Source organism: Polyodon spathula, chromosome 3 (assembly GCF_017654505.1).
Source record: "Polyodon spathula isolate WHYD16114869_AA chromosome 3, ASM1765450v1, whole genome shotgun sequence".
In the NCBI taxonomy this organism is placed as follows: domain Eukaryota; kingdom Metazoa; phylum Chordata; class Actinopteri; order Acipenseriformes; family Polyodontidae; genus Polyodon; species Polyodon spathula.
The window spans coordinates 50,633,505-50,649,622 of NC_054536.1; the positions used below are offsets into that span (position 1 = coordinate 50,633,505).

Genomic DNA, 16,118 nt, shown 5'->3' on the forward strand with positions numbered 1-16,118 from the left:
TGTTTTTTTTTTTACCAGAGGAGGCTTTGCCTGCAACGACTAACTCTTGTCTGTCTGAAACACTAGTAGATCGGGTGATTTGAGCACAGGTTTCTAAAGCGCTGCTGTATTGCAGTTGTATCATGAGCAGTTAATGTATGCGTGAGGATTGAAATTGCTTTGTTTTGTATCTCATCAGTGGTAAGAAACATACTATACGTTGTTATTGTTTTATTTTGGTGCTTTTCTTGTGAAGGGGTACAATGTGAAATGCAGGAAAACATATTTGATCAGCTGATTAAGACTCCACTTGCCAGCTAGATTATACTGAAAAGTTCAAGACAAAATCTGAAGGGAAGCCATAACCAAAAATTGAAATTGCTAATAAGAACAGGACACTTCATTTGCAGTAGAGCATTACGTTTGAGATTACATATTTGAAGGGAAAATGAGAAACTTTAATTAAGTACAGGGTAGGGAGTCTTAGCTAAAAAAAAGAAATGACGTTGCTGGTTGTTGCTATGGTAAGACGAGACGCAGTGTGTTTTTTTTTTCACTGTAAGCAAAGTTACCTCACTAATGTAGTAACATCCTTTCAGGTTGTCAAAAATGACATTTACAACTGGAAAATCCTCAGCTAAAAGGCATAAAAATTAAAAATTAACTCTAAAGTTGCAAGTAAGTCATTTATTTATTTATTTATTTTTTACTGTAATGACTGTTGACTAATACAGAGAAACAAAAAATAAAAAAAAAACAATAATTTGTTTTGTTGGAGTGGAAAAATAAAAACTAAATGTTAATAAAAAAAAATTTGTTTTTGTTTTTTTTCCCTGATACAATCAGTTTTTACATTTAACAATACAATTTTTTTTAGCTTCATGGCTCATTTAGCTTCATGGCTCTGACTCTTTGGAACTCTCTCCATGCTTTGGTGCGTGATGCTCCCACCATCGCTCGCTTTAAATCAATCCTCAAGACCCACCTGTTCTCTCTTGCTTTCCATGCTCTTCAAGTCTGATATCTGTTATTAGCTGCTTCTACTATTTCACATATTATGTTACCATCATGTATTCTGCACTTTCCACTGTATTTAATGTGTTATGCATTTTTTCTTTTTTAACTGTATCATGTATTATAAATTTCTCTGTATTTGAAATATTATGGATTTTCTTGTTGCTACTTCATCTTGTAAAGTGCTTTGTGATGGTGGTCCACTATGAAAGGCGCTACAGTATATAAAATAAAGATTGATTTGATTTTTCAATATAATTCAATAAACAATGGCTTTTAGTGTACTCCAAAGCACACAAACTCAAACCAAATGTAAAAACTAGAAGCCTGTAGATTTACGGTTTTGTGTTGTTCGATGCGCCTGCAATGTGTGTAAGTTCAATTAAATCAACCTGATTACATTTTTTAAAAACGGTAAAAACTGAACACAGAAAATAATAAAACGGATTTCATATTGCCCTAACTGTTATTTATGAACCTGTTTTTCGCTGTTCTAATGTGAATGTGTGATGTTAAAGCTCAAAATCATGTTAGAAATCATGTAAAAAATCCCCATTTCTGTAAAATATTCAATATTACTACAAATGTAATCCCCTTACAAGAGATTACTGATGGCCTTAGAATGCTATGGGTAAGGCAAAAAAAAAAAAAAAAAAAAAAACCTGACACCCCCCTACCCCCCGCCCGCCCCCGCCCCACCCCGCCCCACCCCGCCCCACCCCGAGGTCACCAGTCACCACTGCAATGGGTATTTGAATTTAAAACATGTCTGGTACTATAGTAGGCATCACAAAGCTCAGTTTGCATTTACTTTCAGTTAGTTCCTGATCATTTAAAAATATTCATTCTACTATTCATCAATTACCTGTTCCCCTTTGTCACTGACAATAACCATAGTTGATGACTTCTCTTCACAAAGTTTTTTGGCTTCATCAAAAATATCCCTTTCTGTTGAGAAGTAGTAGCACTTGTTCCTAAAGCTGATCCACTGTGGAGGACAACCTGGTGAAAATACCAGCAGAAAAGATTTTATTAACAACATTTTCTCCTCATTTTATCATATTCTCCATTGCAACTTTCCTCAAACACCTTCCCTTGTCCATACCCCTGCTGTGAGGGGCAGGGACTGAAGTAGCTATGGCCAGAACTATAAAAAAAACTTTGCACAGTCAAACATATCTGGATTTACAGTATAATGTATTAGATTTACTTATAAATATCAATTGATACACCTTAGCACTGACATTTTGTGTCTAGATATATAATCTTAGTCTAGCAGAGCAGCGGTTTGACAAGTGTCTTTTTCAGTGTTTGTATTTGTTAGCACAAGGTAGCAACTCATGGTGACAACTTAAAATCTACCTTCTGTCACAACTTCTGCTTTTTATAATAGCACCCAGAGTACAGTCACCGGGCCCAACATGAATAATATGTATAAACTGATACTATAAATAAAAGACTTACCATTGGGTTTTGCTGATGCTGAAAGGGCTTCGCTGTGTAGAGCCTCTGGTTTTCCTGGATTTTCTAAGAATGCTGGAGGGCCTGGTGGCCCAGTTGGTCCAGGGGGTCCTATAAGCCCTCTGGGTCCAGCTGGTCCTGGTATTCCCATCTCTCCTCGCACCCCCTGAGGCCCCTGTGGTCCCGGAGGGCCAGCCAATCCAGGATCCCCCGAGATTCCTGGTAGTCCTGGTTCTCCCTTCTGCCCTGGCAAGCCTGATCTTCCAGATGAGCCCCTGGAGCCCTTAGAACCAGGGTTTCCTCTGGAGCCTGTTGAACCCATATTTCCTGGGGGTCCTGATGGCCCAGAAGACCCCTTATCTCCTCTGCTCCCGGGTACTCCTGGCTCTCCCTTATCCCCTCTGTCTCCTTTTAATCCTGTCTGTCCAACAGGACCCTGAGGCCCCTTTTCACCCCTAGGGCCCCTTGGACCTGGAGGGCCTGGAAAAGAAAAATCAAAATAATTAGTGTTCATTACTTTGCCAAGCATTTTTTTTTTTACAGTTGACTACCTTGTCTCTAATGGTCAATTGCAACAAATGTTTAAATTTAGTACCAATTGCAATAAAAAAACACAGAACAAAAGTGAGATAACCACCAGATTTAGTACGGACCTGATTATATTTTCTTTGTCTATGGAAAATGACAGTGAGAGTGTGTGGGGGGCGGGGGGGTGGGGGGCACATTAGCCTGAAACATATTTCAGCACTGAACAGAGTGAGATATATTTCAACTATAACTAGGTTTGCTACTATTTGATTTTAATTTTTGTGCCAAATCGACGATTAATATCGACGTTTATTTTAGAAAGAATTTACTGTTTTTTTTCGATTTCAAGCAGAGAATGTGTGAAATTGACTTTTACGCTTTAAAAAAAAACACTGACTTTTTATGAGACTTTTCACTAAGAAATGTCTCATTTAGCGAAACCCCTTTATCATATCAATACGCAACAAAACCATGGTTCCCTCCCCTTCTAGGGCACGCCCTCGTCGGGAGTTTAGGTCGTACTCCAGGTCGCCTCGACGTAGAGGATGCTCTCGTTCCCCTCGTCGAGACAGGCGGCACAGAGACAGGTCTGAGGTGGTGGAGTTAACCTCCAAGATGTCCCAATTCATGGAGGTTATGATGGGATAGCAGTCTCTTCTCATGTCTCTGGCTACTGCAGTGCCTCGAGCCCCAGAACAGCCAACTGGGCCCGTCACCAGCCAACCAGTGGCCCCCCCACAATCTCCATTGGCCGTTTCCCTTCCAATGCAGCCGCAGAAGGACTGGGATATCGATGCCGTCTCCAGAGATGCTTCTGACATCCTGGAAGGGGACAGTGTAGAGGCTGAGGTAGCCTCCCACCACTCAGACCAGGACGCTGAGTCCGAGCTGATGGACACTGATGACCCTACGTGGTCTGTGGTGGACAGGGCAACCCGCCACTTGGGTATTGATTGGCCCCAGACGGAGCTTCGGCCCAGTCCCATCAGTCCAGGATGCTTCCAGCATTCCCGGACTTTGTCAAGGAGGTGCAGTCTACCTGGGGGACTCCAGCCTCTGCTCCTGCGACGTCTCGCAAGGCTTCGGCCTTTACTTTACAGAGGGGCAGTGAGGCCAGCCTAGCGTCCTTTCCACCGGTGGACGCTGCGTTTGCCGCACTAGTTAAAACGGCGACACTGTCTGGGCTTACAAAGGACCCAGCGTGTCCTAATAAGCAGTACAGGACCACAGAGATACACCTCAAAAAAGGGTACTCTGTGGCCACGGAGGCAGTCAGACTGTCTAATGTAGCCAGTCTACTGACAGTTTACCAGGCGGCACTAATTCGAGACCTACCTGAGTGCCCTTCTGCGGCCCTCAGGAGCAAGCTAGGCATGGTCAGCCAGCTGCTGGTGAAGTTAGCCCAGCTCCACGTGCGGGCTCAGGGCAGGAGCATTGCTTCTATGGTGGTGGCCAGAAGACAGCTCTGGCTCTCGCAGGCGAGAGCGCACTAGCCTGACAAGGCCCCCTTGCTGGACGCTCCAATTACACCCGGACACACATTCGGTCCGGCAGTGGAGGAGATGCCACAACGCTCCGTTAAGGTACGGGAGGCGTCGCAGCAAATGGCCAAGATGTGGCCAAGTAAGCAGTTCCAGCGGAAGTGGCCTCAGGAACAGCCTTGGCGTAAGACACCGCCACAGCAGCAGGCGCAACCACGGGGTAGTAAGACCCCCACCCCCCCCGTAGGTCCACCAGCACGCGGCCAGCTTGGGTTTTCAAAACCGCGGTGCGTAGAATGGCGCCCTAGAGGAGGTGGCAGGTCACGTCTTCGTGGCTCTGGCCAGGCCCCTCGTGAGCGAGCACAGCCAAAGAAGCCCTGAGACACCCAGGCAGCTATTAGCCCACCCTTATACTGTTCCACAGCTCCAGTTCTGGCAACAGTGCGCCAACGACATCTGGGTGCACAAGACCATTTCCACCAGGTACACCCTTCAGTTCCGGTTAAAGCCTCCCCCCTTCAGGGGGGTGGTCGTAACTGCAGTGAAGGACTCGGTTCAGTCCTTGGCTCTGAATGCGGAGATACAGGCACTGCTCAGGAAGCGTGCCATTCAACAAGTAGACCCTGCTCTGATCGACAAGGGGTTCTATTCCAAGTACTTCCTAGTGCCCAAAAAGGACGGCGGGTTCCGCCCTATTTTAGATCTGCGAGCACTGAACAGATACCTACGCCGGTTATCGTTCAGGATGCTTACACACAGACACATCATCCAGTCAGTCCGAAACGGCGACTGGTTTGCCACCGTGGACCTGACAGATGCATACTTTCACGTTCCCATCTGCCAGGGTCACAGGAAGTATCTCCGTTTCGCATTCCAGAGCAGGGTGTACAAGTTTTGTGTTCTCTCATTCGGTCTGTCACTAGCTCCTCGAACCTCTTCCAAATGTATGGATGCCATTTTAGCTCCTTTGCGGGCTCAAGGTGTCCGACTGCTGAACTATCTGGATGACTGGCTCGTCTGCGCGCAGCCGAAGGAGCAGCTGGCACAGCACACAGTGATGGTTACAGACCATCTTCAGAGGCTGGGTCTGAAGGTCAATTCAGAGAAGAGCCGCCTCGTGCCAAGCCAACAGACTGAATTCGTGGGTCTGCATCTGGACTCAGTGCCATGGAAGCGACCTTGTTGACACAAAGAGTTGCCTCACTGGAACGGTGTCTCTCCCTGTTCAGGTTGAGAGAAACAATCAGCATGGAGCTGTGCCAGCACATGATGGGGCTGATGGCTGCCGCCTCACAAGCCCTTCCCTTGGGCTTATTACACCAGAGACCTCTACAGGCCTGGTTCAATGCCTTCAAGTTACATCCGCGGAGAGACAAACACCGCAGGTTCACGCTGGTGGAAAGTTCCATCAAACATCCGCCAGGGCGTTCGCCTGGGCCCCATCTTCTGGAGGGAAGTGGTTACGACCGATGCTTCCAACCAAGGTTGCAGAGCAGTCTAGAACTGCTCAGGGACCCGTGGAGTGTGGTCAGTACCCTGGAGGTCAGCCCACATCAATGTTCTGGAACTCAGAGCAGTTTACCTTGCCCTCCGGCACTTCTTGCCAGTGCTTCTAGACAAGCACGTGTTGGTGCGGTTGGACAACACCACGGTTGTGGCGTATATCAACCGCCAGTGCGGCCTACGGTCCCCCCGCCTTCACCAGACTTGCCGGGCAGAGCCAATTATGCAGTGGACCTCTTATCCAGAGGAGGCCCTCTTGCAGGGGAATGGCGTCTCCACCCTCAGGTGGTAAAGCGCATCTGCGAATGGTTCGGCATAGGGTTATCGGTGAGGGACCCCGACAGCCCCTAGGAGTCGACGCACTGGCTCACGAATGGCCGCCAGTCCTCCTATATGCGTTTCCACCGATTCCGATGCTCCCCGCCCTCTTAGAGAAGGTCAGGGTAGAGCAAGCGACAGTGATTCTGATCACTTCTCGGTGGCCTCGGAGAATATGGTTCCTGAGCTTGGTGCAGTTACTGCACGATCAACCGCAGGAGCTTCCCCTGCGAGCAGACCTATTGACCCAGGCCGAAGGACGGCTTTGGCACCCAAACCCCAAGCTCATGCAGCTATGGGCTTGGCCCCTGAACGGGAGTGCCTGTCAGCCTTAGGGCTTTCGATGGCGGTAATTTCGACCATTCAAAGCACTGGAGCGCCCTCTACCAGGTTGCAGTATACGTATAAGTGGCAGTTGTTCCAAGACTGGTGTCTGGCGGGGGGCCATGACCCAATATCTTTTCCTATGGCAGTGATATTACAGTTTCTTCAGAAACTGTTAGATGAAGAGAAATCTCCCTCTACACTTAAAGTGTATTTAGCCGCCATATCAGCTTGCCATGTACGAATTGATGGATTATCACCAGGTTGCCATTTTCTGGCATCTCAGTTCCTTAAAGGCGCAAGACGCTTGCGACCTCCAAGAACGACCAGCTTTGATGAGCCTTGACGTGGTGCTGGAAGCCCTTACCAAGGCACCGTTCAAGCCTCTCCACATAGTGGATATGAAGATCATGTCTATAAAAAACGCGTTTTTGTTGTCAGTAGTGTCAGCCAAACGTGTCAGCAAGTTACATGCACTGTCAGTGCATCCTTCATCTATTTGCTTCGCAGGAGACGGTTCTACGGTCTCCATGCGCCCAAATCCAGCCTTTTTACCAAAGGTTATATCTCCGTTCCACATGAACCAGCCGGTCGAGTTGATGGCGTTCCATCCTCCTCCTTTTTCCTCTCCAGAGGAACAACGGTTACACATGCTTTGCCCTGTGCGGGCATAGAGATGTTATATAGACAGTACAACGACCGTGAGGCAGACAGAACAACTGTTCATATGCCATGGTTCTAAGACCTTGGGTCAGCCGTTGTCAAAACAACGCCTTTCCCACTGGATAGTGGATGCTATTAAATTAGCTTATGAGTCTGCAGGCCTTCCACCACCAGGGCAGTTGAAGGCGCATTCCACTACGGGTATGGCAACGTCCTGGGCCCTCTTTAGAGGGGTGCCAGTGTCTGACATTTGCGCGGCAGCCAGTTGGGCTACACCGCATACCTTTATGAGGTTTTACAGATTAAACGTGCTGGATTCCTCTGCTCTATTATTTGGAGCATCTGTACTACACTCAGGATGCCAATGTAGTGTTTAATACCCCACCTTAGGACAGTTGTCATTGCGAGCATAGACGCTGAGGTGCAGCTCCGCATATGCCTAGATGTATTACCTACGCAATTGCGTTATGACGTAAGTCTGTCCTACTGCCGAGAATCCTCCCTCGCGACACTGTTCCCATATGTTGATGGTTATTTTCGAATTGAAAGGGAACGATAGGTTGCGGATGCAACCCCGGTTCCCTGAAAGAGAAAATAACCATCAACCCGTGAGGTCGCTCCGGAAGCCTTCTCGGCCCGAAGAGCAAAAGAGGAAGAGAGTCTCTTCGCACTGCGTATAGTAAGCCTATCGGCAGCTTTGCTATAAAGCTCAGCCAATCCCTACTGCCAGACAGCAATGTCCCATACGTTGATGGTTATTTTCTCTTTCAGGGAACCAGGATTGCATCCGCAAGCTATCGTTACGAACATTATAATTGAAATAACGTTTGGTCACAGGTTAAAGATAAAGAGCCTACACAAATTCAAAAATTGTATTACAGACTTTTATAGCATAAATTTCCGAGTAAAAATAAAATGCACAGAAGAAAACATTACAAGAGAATTAACTTGCACTTATTATTCAGAGTCTGAGCTTCGCTCCTCTCCTGCTTCAGCACAGCTGGAGTCACTGGAAGGCAAGGCAGGCGGGCCCGCTTCGTTCTTCTGTGGAGACTTCACCCGTCATTCAGGGTATTGTGCACAATATTCATTAAGTGTTTTCCTCTTGCCCACCATTTTCAAATCAAACTAGTATCTCTCACCATACACCTATAGCAAAAGGTTACCTACGCCTTAACCTGTTAATTTCAAAGTAGGCATTTTGAATGACACGCTGGCAAATGAAAAGTGTGCAGTCGGTGCAGGTCTTGATGGCTGAGATTCATTTAAATAAATGAGGGCATTCTAGTGCTGGTTCAGTCAACAAGATCTGTCAGAACAGGGTGAAATGACAGTGACAGTGAAACTACAGTTCTAACGGACCACTGAGATGAACCCCAGCAATTCAGAGCAGAATGGAGACGGGACAGAAAGCAAGCTAAAAACTACAAAAACTAGAGATGATTTCTAAATTATTATTTTTGGTAAGAAAATAAAAAATTACAAGTTGTTTACCCAAGGTTTATCCTATATACATTTATTTCAGTCGATTTATTGGGAATTCGACGTTTACATTTACAACAATATCAAGAAATTCAGTGTGTAGTACTGAAAATAAACTTAAAGAGCACTTATCAGATTAGACAAACGGTTCTACAAGATTTATCATCTAAACATTTGTCGAATTTTAGTGCTAATCAATTAAATACAGCAGATATTTAATTAACTTTTTAATCATGTAACTTTTTTTTTCTTTTTTATCAAGTATAAGCAGTTACAATGGGCAGAAATTTACTTTATTTGATTTTATAATTGTTTAAAATGATTTATTAAATAATAACAACATTTAAAATACACATCAAAGGACTACACTTATATGAATAACAAGTTACTATGGCACTTTGAATCACTAGACTAACTTAATACCCAATTTATTATCTTTTATTGGGCAGACAATTTACATATTGTTTTTGTTGCAATTGAGAACACTTTAAAACCTACCTCCAAATTATCTGGAGGCGTGCAATTCATTGCAAATTGTAAGTGTCCCGCAGTTTATGATTAGTACTGTCCTCCGTACTAAGCACAGGATCATCCATAGTTGTTTAGTTCACACTGTAGCAATTGATCATAAAAGACTAAATGACATAATGTCAAGCACTACTGAAACTATATTTAAAAACTCATGTTTTTTTAAAAGCATAAATTTCCTTACAATGTTACAATAAGTGATTAAAAGCCCTAGAATTGTATTACTTGGGTATATTCTAGTTTGGTAAAATTAGAGGGGTTCATTAAAGACTGGATTAAACCCTTTGCAATTATGTCCCCAAGTATTAACATGGCAGCTGAATTATTTATCAGTCAATCTCAATATAATTTATTTCGTCTGGAAATGTACAGTATATCGGCATGGTAACATTTGTGGTGTGAACTTCTCGGTTGAGAATACATTAACCTACAAATGTGTGATGTAAACAAGCAAATCAAGAAGATTGTAAGTCAGCAAGCCAACAACAATTGTTTTCTAGGTTTTTTTAGTGCCTTCAACTACCAAACAACCAGCAACGACTACTTATTTGAATAGTAAACCAAGCTAAACTTACCTTGCAGAATGGTGAAGTTGCTAATCAGCTGTGAGTGCTTGGTGTCCACAAGCTTCAATTCATTCATTACCATGGACAGGTTGGACACCTCGAGGTCCAGCCTGGACCTCAAGACATCCTGCTGCATCCTAAGGGCTGTGGTGTCTACACGGATATCCACTAGAGTGTTGTTGAGGTTCAGGAGATTGTCTGCGTGATTGCTCAGAGTCATGGTGCAAGAAGTCCTGACATCATTGAGGCTGGTGGTGAGCACCCTGAGGTGCTGGGCGGTGTAGCTGATGTTGCCGATGATGTTGTCAATGCCTCTCTCCGCGAGGTCCATACGCAGCTCGAACTGGTCAAACTTGTCCGCTGTCCTGTTGTCATGGTTGCTCTGGTGATCCAGGAGCTCCCGCAGGCTCTGGTCACGGGTGTCTGCCATAGCCGACATGTTGTACATCTGCTCATTTAGGGTGTTCAGCTGAGTGGTCATGTCATTCAAAGTGTCATTGTTGGATTTGGCAAAGACTGAGTTGTTGGAAGACAATACCTGCAGGGCCTGCACCTTCTCCTTCAGCCAGTCAGTGTCCTTCCTTGCTTGGACCACAGTCTGCTGGAGGCTCTGAAAGTCATTCTTGATCTTCTGGATGGCCTGGCTGGTGTCGTCCACAGACTTCTGCAGTGCACTGATAAGAGTCCTCTGCTGTGCCTGGGTCAGGTTCAGGCTGTTAATGTTCACCACCACCGTGCTCTGAGACTGAACCTGGTTCTGCAGGCCTGTCTGCATCCGATTGGTATCTTCCTGCAGACTGGTGATGTAGCCGCTATAGGTAAGCAAAGTGCGGTTTACATTTTTTATCATATTGGAGTTGCTGTCAAGCAGGCCCTGTAATGAGCTGTGGCTGGACTGCATGGACTGCCCGGCGTCTTGCAGTTTATCCAGAACATCTTTGTTCTTTGTGGCCTTGTCAGCAATCTCCCTGAGCTGCTGCTGTAGGGCCTGAATCTCGGATTTGAACCCTGACAACTCGTTGTTGGTGTTCTCAGATTTTTCCCCTGTCTGGTCATCTGTGGGGCCAAAAATGGGGAAAAAACGTAATTCAAACATATATGAAATAAATACTAATGGTATATCATGCTGTTGTAAATATTTTAAGATGATTCTGTCAATTACCCAGTTTCTTCAAGTCACTTTCCACAGCCGTGAGTTTCTCTGAGTAAGACTTGTGTGAAAATTCCATGCCTTCTGTCACAATGTCCATTTTCTGCACCACTAGAAGATCAAGAGAGAGATACTGCAGTGATACTTAATGGAGCTCCTCCTAGAGGCTGATGAGTTAATCATTTTGACATATAGAACTTATCTTTTGACTAGACAGCTTGCTCTTTATTTGTATGGTAAGAGGTTTGTCTTTGAACCGTTTGGTTTGTAGTTCATGTCCACCGCTTACCAATTTATTGCAATAACCAGTGGTTACAAAAGTGAAAATAATAATTTCTCATGTGTTGGCAAACACCCGGTGAGGTTTATTTTTAAATATCCTCACAATTTTACTGTTACTGCTTCTAGTGTTCTATGTATTAGTATTATTATTATTATTATTATTATTATTATTATTATTATTATTATATTATTAGTAGTAGTAGTAGTAGTAGTATTATTAGTATTATTATTATTTTATCTCATTGCTACTTTTTTATTATTTGTATTCACATGTGCCAAGTTATTAGTCAACTGGGGGAAGACATATATGGAGGAAGATTCTGCAATATTACAACAGCAACAATCTCATCTTATACTTAACATCTTCAAGCCCTGTCAAAAAAGAACATTTTCAAAGAGTAAGGGGAATATGAAGGGTGTGTATACTCTTCAGAGCACATGGCAAAACCAACTGTATACATTTTTTAGACTGCAGTGTTGTGTGTACAGTAGGTGTGCTTGTAAAACTATAATTTTGATCACAGCGATCTCAGCACATTCTCCTAGAGGGAAGTCATCAACTATAGTGCTTAAGTTTTTGTCTTAAAAAAAGCTGCTGTCAGAATATCCAATAAATTGTTAAAGTCTGATATCTCATGCTGAATCATGATCATTAATTACAGCTAAAGTACACTTTGTGAACCATACAGTATATTTTTTCTTGAAGGGTTAGATATTTTTCCTTCATAATTCTTGTTTAGTTTATATGATTTCCTCTTTGTTTTTATAAATAAGTGATGTTGCTGCAATTCAGTTTGAGAACTTTCAAAGTATTGGCTGGGTGTCTACTCTCTTTGACCCCATTTACATTTGCGACTTAAGGCGGCCCAAGGATGCCTTTTCTCATATGTGAACGCTCCAAAAAAGATTTAGGCCACTGTTTCGATGTGGTCCATGGCCTGCAATCCAGGACCAGGGCTGGACTTTACATATATAAGAATGCAAAGCAGACTTAGCGCCGCCTTTTCATATCACACACTCCGACGAGCGCGAAAGGTAAATGCTCTGCAAGCTAAGACAGCAGTGGATCAATACTGAATGGTAGTTATTTCTACATCATACAACTTTAATTATAAAAAACATTAAACTAAAAAAAAAATCTAGCGGGTTGACATTCAGGTTGTTAACTCACTGTGGTTAAAGTCTTAAAACACGGTAGCCTCACCATCAAAACCTTTCACTTCTTTTGCACAACCACAAGTATTTTCTTTTTCATTTCACACAAACTGCAAAACCAAATACTTGTTTTGCAAAACATTTAACACTTGTGTCTACAATGAACCCATGATTCAATTGAGTGTGTTTTGTTCTCACATTACAGCATCTTGTTTGTAATTGAAAGCAATTCATTTCAATTGAATTCACTGACACTTCACATGTGCAAATGCTGATGCAACTAACTCTTAATTACTAAGTAAGTTACAAATAAAAGGAGCTAGAGGCAGAATCTCAGTTGAGGATGAGAAATGGAGCGACGTAGGAGACAAGCTGGGGCAAGATGAAGTGGAGCCAGAATGAGAGGGGGAGCAAGATTACCACCAAGAGAGCAAATAGCAGGACGTAGAGCGAGTAATATATCAAATGAGATTAGAGCAACAATAGCTGATCATGTCACCAACCATGACCTGAGCATGAGAGAGGCTCGGCAGCGGGCGCAGCCAAATCTCATTAGGTCAACAGTGTCATCAATAATCCGTTCTTTCAGGAGGGAGAACAGTGTGCACATTTGTAAAGAACTTCAGGTTATGCATAGTTTTATTAGACTTATACTGTAAGATGCAATATGTAAGTACCGTAATTCAATCACACATTGTTTCTATTGTACAGAGTTCATAGAAGACCTCATTCTGGTGGCCGCGGACGTATTTTCACAAAAGGAATTTGTGAAAATTTCAAAAAATTTTGAACAAAAGGAGACGACTATTGCAAACATGGTTATTGAAAACAAATCCGCCTAAAACACGCCATCCGCCTAAAAGACATTCAGGAACGATTAATGCTGGACAACAAAGTATTTCACAATATTCAGAGTGTTAGCTTGGTAACTATGATCGTGTCCTGATGATAAATGACATCAGGACAAAACAAGTGTACAAGGTCCCATACGAGAGGAACAGCGACAGGGTGAAGGACATGCAATATCAGTATGTAGAAGTAAGTCACTGTTTCAGGCCGTGAGTATATTCATCTGTCAATTTGTCATCTCTTCATCATACAGGCATGACATTGTCCTAATTTGTTCAGTGGCAGGTGTAATGGTAATTATTTTGAGATGTACAGTGCCTATAGGAATTATTCATGACTCCCAATGCAATTTTGTGTTCAAGTTCAATATATATGTTGAGTGTTTTTTAGGATGGTTACATCTCCCAATTGCATATTTATTGGCTTTTTATTAAATCCTACTGGGCTATTGCATATAAAGCATGCAGTGTGTAATGTGACTTATACAAAATGTAGTTCCTAGTTACAACTAATATTTTTTATTAGCTAAGGGAAACCCCCCCCCCTCCCCCTTGGACGTTTTAAGTTTGTTGAGCTACAACCTGAAATCTGGATGCATTTAAATGGGATTAATTTTCCTTTGATTTACACAACCTACTCAACACTTTCAATGTGTGAAAAAACAAATCAATTAAAAATAAAAACCAGAAAAGTCTTCATTAGATAAGTGTTCACCCCCTTTGCTATGACACTCCTAAATAAGCTCAGGTGCAACCAATTGCCTTCAAAATTCACACAATAAGTTTATAAGTCCACCTGTGTGTAATAAAAGTGGTTCACATGCTTTCAGATTAAATACACCTGTCTCTGTAAGGTCCTACAGTTGGGTAGAGCATTCAAAGCAAAGATACTACTATGATGATGGAGGAGCTTTCAAAACAACTCTGGGATAAAGTTGTGGAAAGGCACAGATCAGGGGAGGGGTATAAATAGATTTGAAAGGCACTGAATATCCCTTGAAGCACAGTCAAGTCGATCATTAACCCTTTGCAGTCCATTTATTCAATGCTTGTCAGGCGCGTCAGGTCCAATTTATTTTCACACAAGCTGTTTATTTTACACGTGCTGTTTAAAATTTTCCAGAGTAAAACAAATTCAAAAGCCATTGAATCGCAAAAAAACACTCAGTACTGTATCTACAGCCAAGCCCCACCTCTTGTTTGCTGTATTTTTCACATACCACTTTATAGACATGCATACCGATAATCCTCTCCTGATCACTGCTTTTATCATCAAACTCCTCAATAATGCAATCCAAGTCATTTTATTACTATAACATCTCAAAAAGCTCTGCAAATATCCGTGATATTCTTTGAGCACTGGATGAAGAAGCAGCTACCTCCTTTGTTATGTCTGTGTTATCTCTGTAATGCATGGGGCTATGAGATGCGCCCTTTTTTCGGGTTTCATTTGGCTCCGATCGGTCTGGTAAGAAGGAAGCCATTTCTGAAAAAAGCGCATGTAAAATCCTGCTTGGAATTTGCAAAAAGGCATGTGGGAGACTCTGAAAAGATGTGGCAAAAGATTATGTGGTCCAATGAAACAAAAATTGAACTGTTTTGCCTAAATGCAAAGCGTTATGTCAGATGCAAAACCAACACAGCACAACAACCAGGTAACACCGTCCCGACTGTGAAGCATGGTGGTGGCAGCACCATGCTATGGGGATGCTTTTCATCGGCAGGGCCTGCGAAGCTTGTCAGGGTAGAGGGCAAAATGGATGGAGCTAAATACAGGCAAATCCTTGAGGAAAACCTGCTTCCGTCTGCAAAAGACCTAAAACTGGGGCAGAGAGTCACCTTTCAGCAGGACAATGACTCCAAGCACACAGCCAAAGTGACATTGGAGTGGCTTAAAAACAAGAAAGTGAATGTCCTAGGTGGCCCAGTTAAAGCCTGGACTTGAATCCAATTGAGAATCTTGTGGCAAGACTTGAAGATTGCTGTCCACCAACAATCCCCATCCAACTTGACAGAGCTTGAACAATTTTGCATGAAAAATAGGTGAATACTGCACGATCCAGATGTGCAAACCTGGTAGAGACTTACCCCAAAAGACTCATAGCTGTAATTGCTGCCAAAGGTGGTTCTACCAAGTACTGATTCGGGGGAGGGGAGGTTGTGAATACTTATCTAACCAGACATTTATCAGTTTTTTTTTCATTAACTGTTGTTCACAATTTGATCTTCAAAGTGTTGAGTAGGTTGTGTAAATCAAAGGAAAAAAAATCCTATTTAAATGCATCAAGACTTCAGGTTGTAACACAACAAACTGAAAATGTCCAAGGGGGGTGAATACTTACTATAGGCACTGTATAGAACAGGGATGGGATGCCACTGGAACTCAGATCACTAGGCCAGATTTGAAATAGATCCTGAATATCAAGACCAAAGCCCATCTTTTTTCATTGACCAAAATAAAAACTAAATGTATATTTGGTAAAGTTGTGTTTTTTTTTTTGTTGTTTTTTTTATTTTTTTTTACCTGGCGTTAATAAGCATTTAATTGATGTTATTGAATTACAGGGGTTCTTGTGTGCATCCCCAATGTGACTCCCAATGCAATTTTGTGTTCAAGTTCAATATACATATTGAGTGTTTTTTAAGATGGTTACATCTCCCAATTGCATTGGCTTTTTATTAAATCCAACTGGCTATTGCATATCAAGCATGCAATGTGTAATGTGACTAATACAAAATGTAGTTCCTGTAACTCCTCGACAAATGGGGTGGTTATAGCTAGTTACAGATAGTATTTTTTATTGGCTAAGGGATCTACAAAAAACAAAGCAGATGT

The 16,118-nt window shown here is 42.9% G+C and overlaps 1 protein-coding gene across 1 annotated transcript in view; it reads right to left on the reverse strand.

Annotated features, from left to right (window-relative positions):
• Positions 1-16,118, reverse strand: part of LOC121313154 (collectin-12-like) — a 95,356-nt gene that overhangs the window by 18,257 nt on the left and 60,981 nt on the right. The window contains exons 4-7 of the mRNA XM_041245378.1: positions 11,010-11,108; positions 9,857-10,903; positions 2,458-2,934; positions 1,859-1,995 (exon numbers count right to left, since the gene is read on the reverse strand). Of these exons, the coding sequence (XP_041101312.1) occupies positions 1,859-1,995; positions 2,458-2,934; positions 9,857-10,903; positions 11,010-11,108 (1,760 nt within the window). The remainder of the gene's footprint in view (positions 1-1,858; positions 1,996-2,457; positions 2,935-9,856; positions 10,904-11,009; positions 11,109-16,118) is intronic.